At 36.5% G+C, this 22,271-nt stretch overlaps 1 protein-coding gene across 1 annotated transcript; it reads left to right on the top strand.

Moving 5' to 3' along the window:
* Positions 1–8,587: 8,587 nt before the first annotated feature.
* LOC576140 (MAP kinase-activated protein kinase 5) lies at positions 8,588–17,928 on the top strand. The gene is made up of 7 exons (XM_030992086.1): positions 8,588–8,674; positions 9,924–10,111; positions 11,573–11,693; positions 13,100–13,230; positions 13,761–13,882; positions 17,126–17,230; positions 17,701–17,928. Exons 2-7 carry the CDS (start codon positions 9,933–9,935, stop codon positions 17,790–17,792), a joined length of 750 nt encoding a protein of 249 aa, XP_030847946.1. The 5' UTR covers positions 8,588–8,674; positions 9,924–9,932; the 3' UTR covers positions 17,793–17,928.
* Positions 17,929–22,271: the final 4,343 nt, after the last annotated feature.

The following is a 22,271-nucleotide window of genomic DNA, read 5'->3' as shown; positions in this document are numbered from 1 at the left end:
ACAATGAATGTACATACATGCCATTAGATGGATCCTGACCCCCATATCCCTTTGAAAGGGGCGTAGTAGCAAATATTGAAAAATTTGAGTATTCACAACTTTCGGGCCGAAATAGTAAGGTCCGGGGTGGTTCAGCATTTTGGAGGAAAATATTGTGTTTTTTTAATAGGCTAGTTTCCCCACATTGAACGTATATACATTCCATTAAATGGATCCTGACCCCCATATCCCTTCGACAGGGGGGTAGGGGCAAATTTTGTAAAAATTTGAATTATCACAACTTTTCGGGCCGAAGTTGTGAGGGCCGGGGTGGTTCGGCATTTTGGAGGAAAATATTGTGTTTTTTTAATAGGCTAGTTTCCCTACATTGAACGTATATACATTCCATTAAATGGATCCTGACCCCCATATCCCTTCGACAGGGGGGTAGGGGCAAATTTTGTAAAAATTTGAATTATCACAACTTTTCGGGCCGAAGTTGTGAGGGCCGGGGTGGTTCGGCATTTTGGAGGAAAATATTGTTTTTTTTTAATAGGCTAGTTTTCCCACATTGAATGTATATACATGCCATTAGATGGATCCTGACCCCCATATCCCTTTGAAAGGGGTGTAGGGGCAAATATTGAAAAATTTGAGTTATCACAACTTTCGGGCCGAAATGGTAAGGGCCAGGGTGGTTCAGCATTTTGGAGGAAAATATTATATTTTTTTAATAGGCTAGTTTTCCCACAATGAATGTTCATACATGCCATTAGATGGATCCTGACCCCCATATCCCTTTGAATGGGGCGTAGTGGTAAATATTGTAAAAATTTGAATTATCACACCTTTCGGGCCGAAATGGTAAGGGCCGGGGTGGTTCAGCATTTTGGAGGAAAATATTAATTTTTTTTATAATGCTAGTTTCCCCACAATGAATGTATATACATGCCATTAGATGGATCCTGACCCCCATATCCCTTTGAAAGGGGTGTAGGGGCAAATTTTGTAAAAATTTGAATTATCACAACTTTTCGGGCCGAAGTTGTAAGGGCCGGCATTTTTGAGGAAAATATTGTTTTTTTTTAATAGGCTAGTTTCCCCACATTGAATGTATATACATGCCATTAGATGGATCCTGACCCCCATATCCCTTTGAAAGGGGTGTAGGGGCAAATATTGAAAAATTTGAGTTATCACAACTTTCGGGCCGAAATGGTAAGGGCCGGGGTGGTTCAGCATTTTGGAGGAAAATATTATATTTTTTTAATAGGCTAGTTTCCCCACAATGAATGTATATACATGCCATTAGATGGATCCTGAACCCCATATCCCTTTGAAAGGGGTGTAGGGGCAAATATTGAAAAATTTGAGTTATCACAACTTTTCGGGCCGAAGTTGTAAGGGCCGGGGTGGTTCAGCATTTTGGAGGAAAATATTAAATTTTTTTATTAGGCTAGTTTCCCCACAATGAATGTACATACATGCCATTAGATGGATCCTGACCCCCATATCCCTTTAAATGGGGCGTAGTGGTAAATATTGTAAAAATTTGAATTATCACAAATTTCGGGCCGAAATTGTAAGGGCCGGGGTGGTTCAGCATTTTGGAGGAAAAAATTATATTTTTTGAAAAGGCTAGTTTCCCCACAATGAATGAACATACATGCCATTAGATGGATCCTGACCCCCATATCACTTTGAATGGGGCGTATTGGTAAATATTGTAAAAATTTGAATTATCACACCTTTCGGGCCGAAATGGTAAGGGCCGGGGTGGTTCAGCATTTTGGAGGAAAATATTATATTTTTTTAATAGGCTAGTTTCCCAACAATGAATGTATATACATGCCATTAGATGGATCCTGACCCCCATATCCCTTTGAAAGGGGCGTAGTAGCAAATATTGAAAAATTTGAATTATCACAACTTTCGGGACGAAATGGTAAGGGCCGGGGTGGTTCAGCATTTTGGAGGAAAATATTAAATTTTTTGAAAAGGCTAGTTTCCCCACAATGAATGAACATACATGCCATTAGATGGATCCTGACCCCCATATCCCTTTGAAAGGGGTGTAGGGGCAAATATTGAAAAATTTGAGTTATCACAACTTTCGGGCCGAAATGGTAAGGGCCGGGGTGGTTCAGCATTTTGGAGGAAAATATTATATTTTTTTAAATAGGCTAGTTTCCCCACAATGAATGTATATACATGCCATTAGATGGATCCTGAACCCCATATCCCTTTGAAAGGGGTGTAGGGGCAAATATTGAAAAATTTGAGTTATCACAACTTTCGGGCCGAAATGGTAAGGGCCGGGGTGGTTCAGCATTTTGGAGGAAAATATTATATGTTTTTAATAGGCTAGTTTCCCCACAATGAATGTATATACATGCCATTAGATGGATCCTGACCCCCATATCCCTTTGAAAGGGGCATAGTAGCAAATATTGAAAAATTTCAATTATCACAACTTTCGGGCCGAAATGGTAAGGTCCGGGGTGGTTCAGCATTTTGGAGGAAAATATTTTGTTTTTTTAATAGGCTAGTTTCCCCACATTGAACGTATATACATTCCATGAGATGGATCCTGACCCCCATATCCCTTCGACAGGGGGGGTAGGGGCAAATATTGTAAAAATTTGAATTATCACAACTTTTCGGGCCGAAGTTGTGAGGGCCGGGGTGGTTCGGCATTTTGGAGGAAAATATTGTTTTTTTTTAATAGGCTAGTTTCCCCACATTGAATGTATATACATGCCATTAGATGGATCCTGACCCCCATATCCCTTTGAAAGGGGTGTAGGGGCAAATATTGAAAAATTTGAGTTATCACAACTTTCGGGCCGAAATGGTAAGGGCCGGGGTGGTTCTGCATTTTGGAGGAAAATATTATATTTTTTTAATAGGCTAGTTTTCCCACAATGAATGTTCATACATGCCATTAGATGGATCCTGACCCCCATATCCCTTTGAATGGGGCGTAGTGGTAAATATTGTAAAAATTTGAATTATCACACCTTTCGGGCCGAAATTGTAAGGGCCGGGGTGATTCAGCATTTTGGAGGAAAAAATTATATTCTTTGAGAAGGCTAGTTTCCAAACAATGAATGTACATACATGCCATTAGATGGATCCTGACCCCCATATCCTTTTGAATGGGGCGTAGTGGTAAATATTGTAAAAATTTGAATTATCACAACTTTCGGGCCGAAATTGTAAGGGCCGGAGTGGTTCAGCATTTTGGAGGAAAAAATTTTATTTTTTGAAAAGGCTAGTTTTCCCACAATGAATGTACATACATGCCATTAGATGGATCCTGACCCCCATATCCCTTTGAATGGGGCGTAGTGGTAAATATTGTAAAAATTTGAATTATCACACCTTTCGGGCCGAAATGGTAAGGGCCGGGGTGGTTCAGCATTTTGGAGGAAAATATTAAAATTTTTTATAATGCTAGTTTCCCCACAATGAATGTACATACATGCCATTAGATGGATCCTGACCCCCATATCCCTTTGAAAGGGGCGTAGTAGCAAATATTGAAAAATTTGAGTATTCACAACTTTCGGGCCGAAATAGTAAGGTCCGGGGTGGTTCAGCATTTTGGAGGAAAATATTGTGTTTTTTTAATAGGCTAGTTTCCCCACATTGAACGTATATACATTCCATTAGATGGATCCTGACCCCCATATCCCTTTGAAAGGGGTGTAGGGGCAAATATTGAAAAATTTGAGTTATCACAACTTTCGGGCCGAAATGGTAAGGGCCGGGGTGGTTCAGCATTTTGGAGGAAAATATTATATTTTTTTAATAGGCTAGTTTTCCCACAATGAATGTTCATACATGCCATTAGATGGATCCTGACCCCCATATCCCTTTGAATGGGGCGTAGTGGTAAATATTGTAAAAATTTGAATTATCACACCTTTCGGGCCGAAATTGTAAGGGCCGGGGTGATTCAGCATTTTGGAGGAAAAAATTATATTCTTTGAGAAGGCTAGTTTCCCAACAATGAATGTACATACATGCCATTAGATGGATCCTGACCCCCATATCCTTTTGAATGGGGCGTAGTGGTAAATATTGTAAAAATTTGAATTATCACAACTTTCGGGCCGAAATTGTAAGGGCCGGAGTGGTTCAGCATTTTGGAGGAAAAAATTTTATTTTTTGAAAAGGCTAGTTTTCCCACAATGAATGTACATACATGCCATTAGATGGATCCTGACCCCCATATCCCTTTGAATGGGGCGTAGTGGTAAATATTGTAAAAATTTGAATTATCACACCTTTCGGGCCGAAATGGTAAGGGCCGGGGTGGTTCAGCATTTTGGAGGAAAATATTAAATTTTTTTATAATGCTAGTTTCCCCACAATGAATGTACATACATGCCATTAGATGGATCCTGACCCCCATATCCCTTTGAATGGGGCGTAGTGGTAAATATTGTAAAAATTTGAATTATCACACCTTTCGGGCCGAAATTGTAAGGGCCGGGGTGATTCAGCATTTTGGAGGAAAAAATTATATTCTTTGAGAAGGCTAGTTTCCAAACAATGAATGTACATACATGCCATTAGATGGATCCTGACCCCCATATCCTTTTGAATGGGGCGTAGTGGTAAATATTGTAAAAATTTGAATTATCACAACTTTCGGGCCGAAATTGTAAGGGCCGGAGTGGTTCAGCATTTTGGAGGAAAAAATTTTATTTTTTGAAAAGGCTAGTTTTCCCACAATGAATGTACATACATGCCATTAGATGGATCCTGACCCCCATATCCCTTTGAATGGGGCGTAGTGGTAAATATTGTAAAAATTTGAATTATCACACCTTTCGGGCCGAAATGGTAAGGGCCGGGGTGGTTCAGCATTTTGGAGGAAAATATTAAATTTTTTTATAATGCTAGTTTCCCCACAATGAATGTACATACATGCCATTAGATGGATCCTGACCCCCATATCCCTTTGAAAGGGGCGTAGTAGCAAATATTGAAAAATTTGAGTATTCACAACTTTCGGGCCGAAATAGTAAGGTCCGGGGTGGTTCAGCATTTTGGAGGAAAATATTGTGTTTTTTTAATAGGCTAGTTTCCCCACATTGAACGTATATACATTCCATTAAATGAATCCTGACCCCCATATCCCTTCGACAGGGGGGTAGGGGCAAATTTTGTAAAAATTTGAATTATCACAACTTTTCGGGCCGAAGTTGTGAGGGCTGGGGTGGTTCGGCATTTTGGAGGAAAATATTGTTTTTTTTTAATAGGCTAGTTTCCCCACATTGAATGTATATACATGCCATTAGATGGATCCTGACCCCCATATCCCTTTGAAAGGGGTGTAGGGGCAAATTTTGAAAAATTTGAGTTATCACAACTTTCGGGCCGAAATGGTAAGGGCCGGGGTGGTTCAGCATTTTGGAGGAAAATATTATATTTTTTTAATAGGCTAGTTTTCCCACAATGAATGTTCATACATGCCATTAGATGGATCCTGACCCCCATATCCCTTTGAATGGGGCGTAGTGGTAAATATTGTAAAAATTTGAATTATCACACCTTTCGGGCCGAAATTGTAAGGGCCGGGGTGATTCAGCATTTTGGAGGAAAAAATTATATTTTTTGAGAAGGCTAGTTTCCCAACAATGAATGTACATACATGCCATTAGATGGATCCTGACCCCCATATCCTTTTGAATGGGGCGTAGTGGTAAATATTGTAAAAATTTGAATTATCACAACTTTCGGGCCGAAATTGTAAGGGCCGGAGTGGTTCAGCATTTTGGAGGAAAAAATTTTATTTTTTGAAAAGGCTAGTTTTCCCACAATGAATGTACATACATGCCATTAGATGGATCCTGACCCCCATATCCCTTTGAATGGGGCGTAGTGGTAAATATTGTAAAAATTTGAATTATCACACCTTTCGGGCCGAAATGGTAAGGGCCGGGGTGGTTCAGCATTTTGGAGGAAAATATTAATTTTTTTTATAATGCTAGTTTCCCCACAATGAATGTACATACATGCCATTAGATGGAACCTGACCCCCATATCCCTTTGAAAGGGGCGTAGTAGCAAATATTGAAAAATTTGAGTATTCACAACTTTCGGGCCGAAATAGTAAGGTCCGGGGTGGTTCAGCATTTTGGAGGAAAATATTGTGTTTTTTTAATAGGCTAGTTTCCCCACATTGAACGTATATACATTCCATTAAATGGATCCTGACCCCCATATCCCTTCGACAGGGGGGTAGGGGCAAATTTTGTAAAAATTTGAATTATCACAACTTTTCGGGCCGAAGTTGTGAGGGCCGGGGTGGTTCGGCATTTTGGAGGAAAATATTGTGTTTTTTTAATAGGCTAGTTTCCCCACATTGAATGTATATACATGCCATTAGATGGATCCTGACCCCCATATCCCTTTGAAAGGGGTGTAGGGGCAAATATTGAAAAATTTGAGTTATCACAACTTTCGGGCCGAAATGGTAAGGGCCGGGGTGGTTCAGCATTTTGGAGGAAAATATTATATTTTTTTAATAGGCTAGTTTTCCCACAATGAATGTTCATACATGCCATTAGATGGATCCTGACCCCCATATCCCTTTGAATGGGGCGTAGTGGTAAATATTGTAAAAATTTGAATTATCACACCTTTCGGGCCGAAATGGTAAGGGCCGGGGTGGTTCAGCATTTTGGAGGAAAATATTAATTTTTTTTATAATGCTAGTTTCCCCACAATGAATGTATATACATGCCATTAGATGGATCCTGACCCCCATATCCCTTTGAAAGGGGTGTAGGGGCAAATTTTGTAAAAATTTGAATTATCACAACTTTTCGGGCCGAAGTTGTAAGGGCCGGGGTGGTTCAGCATTTTGGAGGAAAATATTGTGTTTTTTTAATAGGCTAGTTTCCCCACATTGAATGTATATACATGCCATTAGATGGATCCTGACCCCCATATCCCTTTGAAAGGGGTGTAGGGGCAAATTTTGTAAAAATTTGAATTATCACAACTTTTCGGGCCGAAGTTGTAAGGGCCGGCATTTTGGAGGAAAATATTGTGTTTTTTTAATAGGCTAGTTTCCCCACATTGAATGTATATACATGCCATTAGATGGATCCTGACCCCCATATCCCTTTGAAAGGGGTGTAGGGGCAAATATTGAAAAATTTGAGTTATCACAGCTTTCGGGCCGAAATGGTAAGGGCCGGGGTGGTTCAGCATTTTGGAGGAAAATATTATATTTTTTTAATAGGCTAGTTTCCCCACAATGAATGTATATACATGCCATTAGATGGATCCTGAACCCCATATCCCTTTGAAAGGGGTGTAGGGGCAAATATTGAAAAATTTGAGTTATCACAACTTTTCGGGCCGAAATGGTAAGGGCCGGGGTGGTTCAGCATTTTGGAGGAAAAAATTATATTTTTTGAAAAGGCTAGTTTCCCCACAATGAATGAACATACATGCCATTAGATGGATCTTGACCCCCATATCCCTTTGAATGGGGCGTATTGGTAAATATTGTAAAAATTTGAATTATCACACCTTTCGGGCCGAAATGGTAAGGGCCGGGGTGGTTCAGCATTTTGGAGGAAAATATTAATTTTTTTTATAATGCTAGTTTCCCCACAATGAATGTACTTACATGCCATTAGATGGATCCTGACCCCCATATCCCTTTGAAAGGGGCGTAGTAGCAAATATTGAAAAATTTGAGTTATCACAACTTTCGGGCCGAAATTGTAAGGGCCGGGGTGGTTCAGCATTTTGGAGGAAAAAATTATATTTTTTGAAAAGGCTAGTTTCCCCACAATGAATGTACATACATGCCATTAGATGGATCCTGACCCCCATATCCCTTTGAATGGGGCGTAGTGGTAAATATTGTAAAAATTTGAATTATCACACCTTTCGGGCCGAAATTGTAAGGGCCGGGGTGGTTCAGCATTTTGGAGGAAAATATTATTTTTTGTTAATTGGCTAGTTTCCCCATAATGAATGTACATACATGCGATTAGATGGATCCTGAACCCTATATCCCTTTGAAAGGGGCGTGGGGCAAATATTGTAAAAATTTGAATTATCACATTTTTTCGGGCCGAAGTTGTAAGGGCCGGGGTGGTTCAGCAATTTGGCGGAAAATATTATATTTTTTTAATATGCTAGATTTAATATGAATCACATCAACTATATATTTTTGTGAAAGTAATATGTACCGGCGCTATGATACCAGCGTTATATAAATATCCATATTATTATTATTATTAACTACCGAAGGGCACACCTGCCACCAAATTCCCTTTTCCTGGTATACCCTAAAATATAATCTTAACAGGAGAAATAAAGTTTCTCCCTTCTGCGCAGCCCTTATATTTCTACAGTTCCCTTCTCCCCTTTTCTAGCTAGGATGATTCTGAAAGGGTCACAGCCCCCCCCCCCTAGGATTGACCCTTCTATAGACTAATTCAGGTGTTAGGACATTCATGACAAAACTAGGTATAGGTATAGGAATAACTCTATAACTCTATTGTCAAATAAACATGATTACGTAAGCATCGCACTGCAAAGGACTACAATATTGAGATATCTATTCTTTTAACAGGTTCTTGAAGCACAGAAAAGACAGAGACGAGAGCAGAAAAACCTCATCCAAACCTCTCCAAGACCCTATACATATGACAAGGTAAGCTCTCAATCCACCAAACTCTAATGTCACTTTATCCTTTTTCAAAATGCAAATGCAAAACAGCATTGAAAGGAGTTGGATTGTTAAAGTGACTTGGTAACATTGTCTTAGATTCTGAAACAAAATCCTGGATTTAGCTCATGCTGCAATGATAATTATAAACCTTTAGGTCAGTCAGGAACCCCATGACTTTTACAAGCCGATCGTCTGTCTAATCATCAAGAAAGTTATGATTGGATATCGAAATCAAATTTTGCGTTTTCCAAACGGTTTTTATAACTCTACAGTCTATTGGGGAAAACGAGAATGTTGAAACCGGTCACTCAAAGATTTTTACTCTTTTTTGAGGCACTTCTTGACTGTTTTGAAGCTCAAATTTTTTAGGGCTTCAATATTACACCATATCACAGGCACTGATAACACGTAGGGCCGTGCATCTCAGATTTATATAAAACGATGCCTTTAATTTGTTGTGTACCTACTAAAGTTGTAGGAACTTTGATATCCTTTCAGATGATACAATCATGCATGAACATTTTTGTTTGAGTTTCATTTTAGTCCTTTTGTTTAATGCTAAAGTAAGAAACAGCCTTGAATACGGTAGCATTTAATAACTAAATGTGTTCTAGTTATTTAAAAAGCTTGATTCCTGCTCTAAACATTGATATGCATTGGTCACCATATACATGTAAAAATGTGTGATTGAAAATTTGAAATAGCTATTCTTTTTGTATCATACGTTACACCGGCACAGCTAGAGTTAAGAAGAGAAACTACTTTGTGAGTGTGTTGTCTTTTATGCCATATCTTTGAGCCACTTTTGACCAATTAAAGAAAAACTCCAGTTCTGGTCATGCGATAACATTATGAAAGAAAAGGTGTGGAATGCATCAGAAAAAGTTGATCATGTAGCATGTAAGTATTGGTGTGTACTGCAAGGTTCTGGAGTCATCAAATTCACAACAAATTTGGCTCAGTCTTGGTAAAGTAACAAGCACACTACACAGAAAGATGTATATGGGACAACACAAATGGTGTCGGGGCTAGTACTACTTGATTTCCTTATCTTTCTATGCTCATTACTCATCCAGTATACATTTTCTTCCAAAATTGTTTGGCACATGACATTTATTTGTAATCTTGAACATTCAGTGTAAATTTTGTTAGATTCTGTGAGAATTGATTTTCTCTTTTTAACCAGAACTAAAGTTTATCTTTAATGATGACTGTGTGTATTGTCTTTTAGGGATGTGATATGTGGTCTCTTGGAGTGATCATCTACATCATGCTCTGTGGTTATCCACCGTTCTACCCTGACACACCCAGTAGACAACTCTCTAAGGACATGAGGCATAAGATCATGGCTGGACAGTATGAATTCCCCACAGAGGAATGGTCGCTTATATCAGATGAGGCTAAAGATGTTGTCAAAAGGTATATCTCATAACCTTCCCTTTCCTAAATTCCCAATGTGCTGATACTCCTTACTTTCTGATCCTTTTAATAAACTCTCTCCCTCTTTCTGCAAATATCTTCAAATATAATGTACCATATAAAAGAGGTTCTACTATCTCAGTCTAACCATACTTATAATTACCCTTATAAAGGCACAATTACTTTGGTTTATTATGTTATTATTATTACTCCTGGTAACTAGATTTCTAGCCCGCATACAAGAGTGCACTACCTCTATTCCCTTGAGAGTATTCCTATCATAATTTGCAACATTCACATGCATGCATGCTGGATGCATGATGGTATACTAGTAATGGCAAAGGCTTCACCAATCCTCATCAGTCTCCTCTTCAATAGTGTCAAATGTAGATTAAAGATAAAGACTAGTTATGGTCATGCGATTGCATTGTGAAAGAAACGGGGAATCGATCGGAAAAGGTTGATCATCTAGCATATAAGTATCGTTGTGTACTGCAAGGTTCTGAAATCATCAAAATGATAAGAAATTTGGCCCAGTCTTGGTAAAATACTGAGCATTGTACACAGAAAGATGTATATGGGATTATGCACACGTGCGCGACACGTGTGTTATATCCATCAGGTCCAAATAGATATAATAATTTACCGAATATATCAATTAGTAGGCGGTTTCTCAGCAAAATTTGTATGATCACGTATTAGTAAAAACATATTGTTTCACATAATTGGTAATAAGAGCTACCATTTCATTTTTTGAGAGGGGGTGTTTCTAAACTGGTCTTTACCTTTAATGTATTGCCAGATGTAAAAGGATTTGAACCTTTGACCATGTGATCTACAATAATAGTGGATTCCTGTAAAGTGCTCATGCCACTAGCAGTCCATTATTATTACCCCGCCCTTTTTGTTGTTGATTTGTTAAACACATGCACACCCACAAATATTTGTAAAATGTCAATGTCACATGCCACACACCCACTTGCAATTTTGTTTTCTTTCTTTACATTCTTTCCACTTTTTATTTAGATACTTTCTGAACAAAATCTTTATATGTGACACTCTATTCTCCTACATCCTCCTATAACAGCGACATGTACCCCCCCCCCCTCTTCCCGGCTGCTATCGACTCAAGCATTCATGCTTATGATATTTGGCCACTGCATTTATCTTGATTTCTTTGACTTACCTCCATACTTTCAAGTTTTCAATTTTATATATATATATATACCGGTATGCATTTTTAAGTGTGTGTATTTCAGTTGTCACTTTTTTACATAAATCAATTATTTCATATACTGTTATTAATATTTGAATGTTTTGTATTTGATTTATCAATAAATGCAGAAACATTTTTTTTTTAATGTCATTTACAAAGTTCAATTATATGTATGTCTCAAGGGGCATAAGGTGCCAAGAAAGTGAAATGTATTATGAAACCACATGTACATCATTTTGTGACAGATTGCTGAGGGTGGATCCAACAGAGAGGCTTACCATAGAAGAACTATGCTCACATCCCTGGTTAAGAGAGAATTCAGCACCAAACACTGAGCTTCATTCACCTGCAATCATGCTAGATAAGGTAAAATCACAACCAATGGAGAACTATTACACTTCGTCCCCAAATTAGCATATACTTGCTTGTTGCTTTTTTTCTAAATGAATCTGCAGCAGTTAATGATAAGAGTGTTTTTCGGAACTGCAACTTCTTTGAAGAGGAAATTAGACAGTCCAGTGATATATCCAAAATATTTAAATTAAGGGGCACCTTACATTTTGATAATGAGGAAAGGTATGGTCCAATGGGCAAATTACTTTTGAGGTAGAAAATAAATCATCAGAATGGGGAATTATTTCCCAGGATGGGCAACATTTTCCAATCAATAAATGGGCACTTTTTCACTTTTTCACTTTTTCAGAACCGTTAGTTGGATTCCTGCTAAACTTTGGTCATGTATATATCTTGCAGAGCCGATGAATTGATTACATTTTGGGGTCACGAGGTCAAAGGTCAAAGGTCACAGGGCTCATTATGTATGCAAAAACAGCTTGTGAACGCGTTATCTCAAGAACCGATTGAAAGATTCCTGCCAAACTTATATCATGTATGTATCTTGCAAAGCCGATGAAGTGATTAGATTTTGGGGTCACAAGGTCAAAGGTTAAAGGTTGCAGGACTCATCATGTATGCAAAAACAGCTTGTGACTGCGTTATCTCAAGAACCGATTGATGGATTCCTGCCAAACTTAGGTCATGTACATGTATGAATCTTGCAGAAACAATGAACTGATTAGATTTTGGGGTCACAAGGTCAAAAGGCTCAGTATGTATGCAAAAATAGCTTATGTTCGCATTATCATAAGAACAGAATGATGGGTTCCTGCCAAACTTAGGTCATGTATGTATCTTGCAGAGCCAATGAATTGAGTAGATTCTGGGGTCTTGAGGTCAAATGTCAAAGGTCATTGGGCTCATTATGTATGCAAAAATAGCTTGTGAATGTATTCTCATTAGAACTGACAGATGGGTTACTATCAAACTCAGGAAATGTATGTATCTTGCAGAGCCAATGAACTGATTAGATTTTAGTGTCATGTGGTCAAAGATCAAAGGGTCATACATGTATATGAAAAAAAGCTTGTAATCATGATATTCTGAGAACCTGTTAATGGTTAACAATCTTTATGAAGTTGAATTTTGAAAATTGCTTCTGTTTTGGTTGGTTAAATCGCTCTATGGTGGAGGCATCATTTTAGACTGCACGCAGTTGAAGGTCCATCTAGTTTATGATAAGCAAGAAATAATTTCACACATCTCATAGTTTTCTCACAATTACTGTTTGTTTTGGGGTTTCACTTTTTCTGGGATGCACTGTATTTAAAAGATTTTATTAGTACACTTCTCTTAAGTATTAAGCAATATGATTATTCGTTTACAATGAGCAGATGATTCTAAATGTTTGTGACCTGATATTGTATTTATTTCAGAACATGCTTGATGATGCTAAACAGATTCACAGCGAGCAGCTGACCGCCATGAGGATACCTGACAAAAAGGTCATGCTCAAACCAGTTGCTAAGGCTAACAATCCAATCGTGAGGAAAAGAATTCTTACCAGGTATTAAAGTAAAAACCTTACTCATTAATATGCTACCAAGTTAATATTCACAAGTGTATATAAAAGAAAAGAAATTGCGATTGAGAAATTCTAAATTATAGTTTTCATAGTTTATCTTGATACAACCATCATACCATATGAGTGATATACAGGGTGCCCCAACAAAAACCCACCACAGCTGAGATCTGTAAAATGTTTTATGTTTTATTATGTAGAAAACTTTTTTCAAATAAAAAATAAAGAAGATGATCATCAATTTGTGTTATGCAATTGGATTCTATGGCTAATTTTGAGACGTATTGTTGTTTTCAAAATGTCCTACTTTAACAATCGTTGTCATGCATGAGGCAGTGAGAAATGTGTGCACGTCAGCTTCCAATACAGTCAGCTGTACTGTTAAAAGAAAAGAAAAGAAAATAGCCTCTGTACAGTTTTGAAAAGGTCACAATAGTATGAGAAAAAGATGCTTCTTTTTTTTTCATATGTCAAAGTTCACTGTTAATATGGCATCCTTCTTCATCCCATGTCAGAGGTCAATCCATCGACAACAAGATTGGAGAGGAGCAGCCTCCTAAGAAGCAGAACAGAGAGAATCCAGAGGGAGTCACATGCCTTAGAAATATTATTGCCCATTGTATAGTACCGCCTAAAGGTAATATATTAGTTTTTATTATATCCCTCATACTAAGAATCTTGCAATCTGATTGGTCTAAACGAGGTCACATGATAAATGATAGATAAGTACTATCTCCCTGCGATAGGACTTTTGTAAAGTAATTTTTTGCTGCTGCCCCACTTGCGTGACTTGCGCATTGAATAAGCATAGCAAAGGAGGTTACGCGAAATGTCAGTGTCAATGTCAATGTCAAATGAGCGCATCGACTGTATTAATATACACATGTTGTGCTTTGTAAAATCTAGCTGAAGCTAAACTATCTGCAGAATCAGTTGTTTTAATTATGTAAAATTCACTTTAGATAGACCTTATTGCCGATGTGGGATATAAAATAAATATTAACCTCCTTTATTAGGGCAATGGATACAAACTATCATCGCCTCGGTGATCTCGGGGCTACCATCTTCCCTCGCCTTGCGGCTCAGGAAGATAGTAGTCCCGAGATCACCTCGGCGATGATAGTTTGCACCATTACCCTCGTAGTCCATTAATGTTTACTTAATATACTTCATTTCAAGATTCTGATTGGTCGAAACTGTTGGCATTAAATTGACTGACTGCTAACCTTGGCCCTTGAAGTATTCAATACTGGTATACTTTGCATGTATGAAGCCAATGAAAACTCATTCTCAGACTCATATTATTGCATGGGCCTAATATTAGTCACATAGTGGTGCTAAAGGTGTTCCAAATTTGACTTGGTCTTAGCTAGACCACCATCTCACAGTGCTTGTGGCATTCAAGGAATTCCTTCTTATTACATTCCTACTGGCACTTACATGTAGGGTAAGAGTGGTGGACGAAAGTCTTGACAGAGCATTAATTAGATGCTGAAATAGTGGGAAAGATATTCTCCTTCTTTCATTGTTTAAAGTCCCGTTAATGAACAGTACAGTGCGTCCCAGAAAAAACGAACCGAGAATTATTGATGTTTTATCATAACTTTATCACAGTTATAATTAATAAATGACACATATTTGTAAAGCTTAGATCCTCCTCTTTCATTTGATGCTATTCATATGATGCATATTTCACGTATGAGTGGGTAAAAACAAGTTTGAAGAAAGGGTACCAAAAAGTCATTTGGCGAAAGGTATCTGAATTTCAAAGAGAAAATCACATTTCCAGAAAGTTCATTTTATGCCCTTTCATATGACACCTCAATCTGGAAAAATGAGCCAGGAATAACAAAGTTCTGTTTGAGATGATGTTTGAAGGTTTGCATGGTGGTATGAACAATCGCGGAAGAGGTTTACGGTACACCATGTGTAAAGTCCTAGAAGGACTAAGGAAAGTGGATAGAAATAGAAGTGAAATGGAAAGGCGAGAAAGTGGAGGTTGGAAGGAAGAGTATCTTTCGGAAGTGAGTATAGTCCTGAAAAGGACTGTAAACCAGAAAGTTGTAGACAGGATGAGAGGTTTGAGTAGAAGACTGGATTGAGTTCTGTTTGTTTAAAGTAATGCTTGCATTTACATAATTTCATAAAACAAATTCGTTTTCACTGGCTACCTGCCGTAGCAGCAAACAACAAACTCTGTTTCGTTAACGATCAACCATGCATGAAGTCTTTTTTCTTCTTTGTTGTTTAAAGCACTACATCAAATGAAAGAGGAGGATCTAAGCTTCACAAACATGTGTCATTATTATTAATTATAATTGTGATTCAGTTATGTTAAAGTATCAATATTTCTCGGTTTCGTTTTACTGGGACGCACTGTATATTGTTATCAAATTTCAATGCAATGAATTGACAGTCAATGTTGACTTAAAGGTACTATGTCCCTTTTGCAGGCCAAAACAATGAGAAGGTTAAATTCCAATGGCATTTGAAAGATAATACTAATTTAGAACTCCCCTTAAAAAAAATGGGGCTTGAAAATGTCTTTAAGTGGGAAAATAATGACTATAATTTGTCAAATCGACTTAGGAGCTATAGAGCCAATAAGTAATAGTCTTGATTTTCAGACCATTATACCGCATGGTCATACGTTTTATGTGGGTTATTGATGTAGACAAATCCTTTACAGCTCATTTTATGTATGTTATTACCAAAGAAGAAGAAAAAGCCAGTCAGTCACTCAATACTGACAAAAGTGTCTGACAGTGAAGTCTAGCAATTAAACGGGTTTCCTTGCATAATTCGAATATTAGGACACTGCTAACGTTTAAATTTCACAGATAGGACATACATGACATATTCATAATTCCTGCAAACAAGCCTTTTCTTAACCGGGCGCCGGGCGAGTTTTACCCAACGGTCCCTGACTTTTGGCGCCCGGTAAGACGGGGAAAATGAGTACCGGACGCCGTTCATTTTATATTTTTGGCGCTCGGTCTGGGAGAATTAACATTTCCTGTTTTAGAAACTTTCACATGTCTAGCACTAAATGCTCACAAATGTGACAAAAACGGAAATAGATCACAATTTCGGAATTTCGCGCACAAAGTCATCGTTGGCCGATCAGGGGAAATGAGATCAATAATTCTGATCGCCGATCAATGAAAATGATCGGAAAATAATCGGTAGATTTTTTAAAAATATGCCGACAATTTTCAAGTTTTGGGCTATCAAATTGAAATACTTAAGTCATGAAAAGGCACTTCATATCAACTATCATGGTCTACAACAACTCCAAATGACAAAATAATCCCAGCTTTACATGTTTATTTAGTATTTGATAGCCCTAAAACTTGACAAATTCGATTTTTTTTTTTTAATTTTTTTTTTTTTATTTATTTTTTTAAATTTTTTTTAATAATTTTTTTAAAAATATTTTTTTATAAATAATTTAATTCCCTCTTCCTAACATTGTTCAATCGTTGACATTTAACAGCATGAAAATAGTTTTAAACATGAACTACAACAACTACAAATGACAGATTTATCCAAGGTATGGTTGAGTGATGAGTGCTCACAATTTAAAGTAGAAATACGTATAAATAAAAGGTAACGGTAAACAAATCATTTAAAAGAATACATATTTTCATCAATTTTGGAAACGGCTCCTGGTCCTGGAAAACGGCTCCCGGTTCTCTAAAAAAAATAAGGACCGGGAGCCGCTTTTTCAGATATTTGGCTCCCGGTCTGCTTTGACTTAAGAAAAGGCTTGCCTGCAAAGTTCTACAGAATTTGAGGTTGGCTGCAAAAGGGACATAGTATCTTTAATATCTCTCTTGGTTTGTAGATTCACAATTTTCTCTATTTCTTTGTTGATTAGATGCAAATGGAGAGGATGCACTTTGTGAGCTGATGAAGAGAGCTTGTCAATATAACAGAGATTGTCCCTCACTGGATAAAGCGCTAAACAACCTCTCATGGAATGGTATGCTCCATATTTTCATTCCTTTTTCTCTTCTATTTTACTTGAGTTGTAAAAATGGAAGGCATATTGAGAATCTAATAGAAGAATAAGGAAAGAACTGGTTACCTTTGAGCAGTATGATTCTCAATAAACTGTTGGTTACTGGTAAATAATATTTTCTAATTTTTTGTTGTTGATGGACTGAAAATGTTTGAATAAATTTGGCTCCATTCAAATATGTAAGCATGGAGAGACGTGTAGAAATTAGCTTGCAGTATAATGCTTATATGTAATCATCATTTAAATAATATTTTTTCATATGAATTACAGTGTAGTCACCTTTTCTGATCTATGTAGGAGCTTGTTTGAAATTTTTATTCTGAAGTTTGCTTTCCTTCTGGTCCAAAACTTTATTTTCCCTTTAAAGCTACAGAATCAATCTCTCGCTTTAATAGACTCTGTACTTTACTTCCTTTATCTATTTTCTGCAGGAGAGCAATTTTGTGATAAAGTTGACCGCTCTGAACTAGCTCTTCTTCTGAAGGACATCGTAGATCAGAAGGAGAGACATGAGAAGTGCTGACTCATTCAACCTTGCTTCCTTCCTATCTTTGGCTTGGACAGATGGAAGCAAGTTTTACAAGAAGTTGTTTAAAAAGGAAAGTCCATCTTGGTATATAGTATACAAATAATACACAGCAGTGAGGGCATTAGTAAGAATTACCCACACAAGGTACCTTTGGAACAGTCTTACACGCCGGAGGCAATAGCCGAGGGTGTTTGGACTGTTTTGAAGGTATTGAGTGTGGGTAATTTTACTAATGCCCGAAAAAATGACGTGTATTATTTGTTTTATAAGATTATGTTTTATTTTTTAAATAAAATGATGTTTTATAACATGATTTTACTAATGACCGGTCATTAGAATTGGATAATGACCGGACATTATCCAAACTTACACGTTAGGCAAAATAAATCCCTGGTCACGTGTACGCTTTCAACCAATCATTTGATTAGGGTCCACGCCATCATCTTATAATCTGTTTTAATACAAGCAGAATAAATGAAAAATACAGATTTGTGACAGTTTAATCAATTTTCAATTAGGAATAAGAAATTTGTGAATTTTGGAATTTCGACCCGGTAATCAAAGAAACACATATTGGTAAATCTGTGGAATACCGTATCTTGCGAAATCCTCTCCTATTGCTCTGGACTGTAAATGTCATGTATTTCCATTTTTTGTGCTTAGTTACTGATAAAGTTACAGATCGATTACATACAGGGGTTGTGTAAAATCATACATACAATGATTACAGAGGATTGGTAGAGGATATTGAAATATACATCATAGAGTTGCCATTTTGTGTTTGATCAATTTCAGCTTTAAATGTTCCTAGCTACATGTAGCTTGATGATTTTTAAATGATTTTTGATCAAACTTTCACTGATCTGTTTCTTTATTTTTTCTGCTTCTATCAACACTAACTAAATAATAGGGTAGACTACTTCTGAATGTTTAGTATATTTCATGGAGATGTTTTAAAGCATTTCATCAGTGAATTTTCATAGCATATTATGTGTATATCAAAATGTGAAGAATTTATATTTGTATGGCCTTTATGTACAATATTCATATAGCTTATCTCATAAATAAAGTGAGATACAAGTTGATATTATCATGTTTCGGGTGGAATTACAGATTTATTTCCACTCATACTATTTTTATAATAATATTCTTTGATATTAGGGTGGACTTCACCCTTAAAGAGAAGGTTGAGTTCTGATGGGAGAAGTGAAAAATTATTTGTGAGCATTATCATAGTTATTATGAAATTGTGAAAGAACTTTAGAGGAAAATGTTTCCTGAAAAGCATGGCTCTTCAAATGCCTTCATATTCTAAATATATGACAAAGTAACAGTTTAAAAATGATGTTCGATTTGTATCCCACATGTCTGTGAAGTCCCATATACATCTTTCTGTGTACAGTGCTTGTTACTTAACCAAGACTGGGCCAAATTTCTTCTTGATGATTCGTAAACCTTGCACTAGTCTACACACCAATACTAATATGCTTACAATATTAACTTTTTCTGATCGATTTCACACCGGTTCTTTCACAATGCAATGGCATGCATGGCTCAACTTTATCTTTAAGGACATGAATGCCATGGTGACTGAGGATTGAACCCATGACCTTGGCATCTCCAGTCAAGTGTTTAAACTACTAGACTATGACACCCCTGACACTTGCTACATGTTTATGGCAAAAGTAAAAGAAGCATGAAATAATTCCGAAAACGCCACATTATGAATATACACTGATTTTCATAAAACCTTTTTGATCTGACCATGCAGTCAGTCTTGTTCATGCATGAAATCTAACTTAAAATGAACGAAAAAACATCTATGGCATGAACCAAAAACAAATAAATTCCCACATCAAAATTGAAATTAATAGCATTAAAAATGCAAAAACATACCTTTACTTGTGTACTTTGGCCGGAGTATAGGGCAAATCTCCGCTCCCTGCTGTTTATGTCAACGGCAACAAGAGTTATAATTTCTCCAACATCAATGGCAACGGAGGCTTGTCGCTCCCAGAGCAACACTTTAACAGACTCTTGACTCTGGTCTTTCCTGGAATCCTGCTGCACCAACTGTTTGAAGACGTTCGGTCCACTTCTTCTCTCACCAACCTAATAAATATAATCAACAAAAAATACAACAAATCACATTTCTACTAAGGCAATATCCTAAGATCTCTCGAGCATCATCACTTCATGCCATAGATCTTTTACCAAACAAAAGCATTCAAAATCCGAAGAAAAAAACTATCTTGTCCGAGATAAAACTTTAAAAAACAAAACTCAATTCTACCAAGAAACCACAAAAAACCACAAAAATATCTACATATTAGCTTATGCATACAAATCAAATTGAAAAAACCTTTAGAATAAATATTTCCAATCTTCACAATATCACATTATCATCACATACGGTAATTAAATAAAGTAAAAACTTCCATATTACATCTACCTATGACTGTCAATATATTTTGGTAGTTTACAAAAATCCACAAAGCAAGATACAAAGAATTTCTCTGTCAAAACAAAACAAAAATACACATACAAACTAACCAAACCAAAATACTTTCCTGTACTATGTTTGCATGGGCAGCAATTTGTGAATGCCTATATCAAATGTAAAACATAACAATATAATGTTTAAATTACACACTTCTTCTAGTATGCCATTGTAACGCCCATATCAGGTTACAAGGGAGCTAAAATAATAAAATGAAGAGAAGAAAACAGTTGCTTGTGGTGAAATTGGTGTCAACATGTTCAATCATACACTTGTGTTTTGCTGAATATTACTGATTGAATTATAATTAACAAAATTTAGAGAGGAAGGTTTGCTAATATAAATATTATCGCAAGCCAGTAGACAGAATTATCTCAAACTATGAGATGTTGATATGTAATTGTGAGAAAAGAAACTGAACAAATGGCCATTAACATGAAATAGTTTTAATGCTACAATGTGTGTGATCTGAAATAAATTTGATTAGTCTACTCATTCTGTGTTACATCTACTTTCAAATTTCACTGCCCAAACTTGTTCTGATTTTGGATAAATTGACATTTGTAAACTGTTTATATCTTGTCAAAACAGGACCAATATTTTCTTTATTATAAATTTTATGAAGAATTGTTTATAAAAGTTTGTGTGTATATATACACACATGATACACAGCTTTTTTCCACCTTTATTTTTTCAGTATATGTAGATGTACATGTAAGATAAGCACACCCCCTGCCCCTATATTATATTTCTGATCTTGTTTCAATAGTATGAAGAAAATTCATCTTATTAAAAGATGAAATAATATTTTTACATCAGGAAAAAAAGTATAAACATGTTAGAGAAGTCCTATTGACTGGGCATTATGACTGGTGGCAGTACTTCCTAGACAATATCCTTTATTTTTAAACTTCCAGCTTTGTGGTATTAAGTTTGACATTAAGACTCTTGCAACCCAAAGATGGACAGTTGATTTGTCATAATATGCAGTACTAGATTGTGTGAAAGTTCAGTAATCAAATGAGAACATATGCAGTAAATCTGAAATGCAATAGACATGCACTTGTATTGCATATTTGTAAAATACATATACAGGTACATACCAACATACATGTAGAATGCTTATTGTTATAGTTGCTTCCAATTAAAAATAGTGTGTGTCTAGGAGTGCAAATACGCTTACCGGTAGTTCTTTTTATCCATGATACTTTCTTCATACATGTGTATAAGTATGACAATGTAGAAGTTATAGTTCAATAGATGTATTTACAAGGAGAACAGAAGAGCTAAGTCATATTTTCTGTAGAGTGATATATCAATGAAAATGATACTTAAATATGTGCTCAATTCTGTGCCAAGGTACATGTATTGAAATGCTAGATTATAGTTACCGTAATTAACGGTGTATTAACCACACTTTTTTTTATTTATTTTTTTTATTTATGCCCCTCCACCTGGCGCTATGCCTGGCAATGTCTCCCAGCTCAGTAATCGGTGTGTTGACTCACCACTTGGAAACTAGAACAACACTCAAATTTGTCTGTCATCTTGGTTTGAAAGTAATCTTTCTGATAGATTTCAATTAGTTTATAATAATAATTCCTCCAGTTTTTCTTCTATTACATGGCGTACCTCAAGGTTTTATCCTAGGTCCTCTACTGTTTTTGTTTTTTTTAGGGCGAAAAAAAGGGGTGCGGTTAATACACGAGGGCGGTTTATATAACGTTAATTACGGTATTATATTTCTATTCAAACAAAGTTAAGAAGAAGGTTCAACTTGTTTGATTATTTGTAAGAAATCTGGAAACAATTTGTAGGTAATGAATATGGATAGCATATTCTGCTTATGTTAGTGGTTGCTCAGGGTTATGCAAAAATGATAAAATGGTCTGATTGTGGTAATGAATTTACTTTTGATATGAAAGATGAGAAATCTCTACAAAATATTTTTTCTATGACGATTAGAATACTGT

The sequence above is a fragment of the Strongylocentrotus purpuratus genome, unplaced genomic scaffold, assembly GCF_000002235.5.
Source record: "Strongylocentrotus purpuratus isolate Spur 01 unplaced genomic scaffold, Spur_5.0 spur5_scaffold_2, whole genome shotgun sequence".
Lineage (NCBI taxonomy): Eukaryota > Metazoa > Echinodermata > Echinoidea > Camarodonta > Strongylocentrotidae > Strongylocentrotus > Strongylocentrotus purpuratus.
The sequence above is the reverse complement of the archived record's forward strand: the minus strand, read 5'-3'. Positions and strand labels throughout refer to the sequence as shown.

What these genes read in the sequence shown, in the direction of transcription:
- LOC576140 (XM_030992086.1), top strand. Translation starts at nt 9,933, where the DNA reads ATGTGGTCTCTTGGAGTGATCATCTACATCATGCTCTGTGGTTATCCA. An exon ending in CTGCAATCATGCTAGATAAG is followed by an intron (nt 11,694 to 13,099) that starts GTAAAATCACAA and finishes TATTTATTTCAG; the next exon opens with AACATGCTTGATGATGCTAA. An exon ending in TTGTATAGTACCGCCTAAAG is followed by an intron (nt 13,883 to 17,125) that starts GTAATATATTAG and finishes TTTGTTGATTAG; the next exon opens with ATGCAAATGGAGAGGATGCA.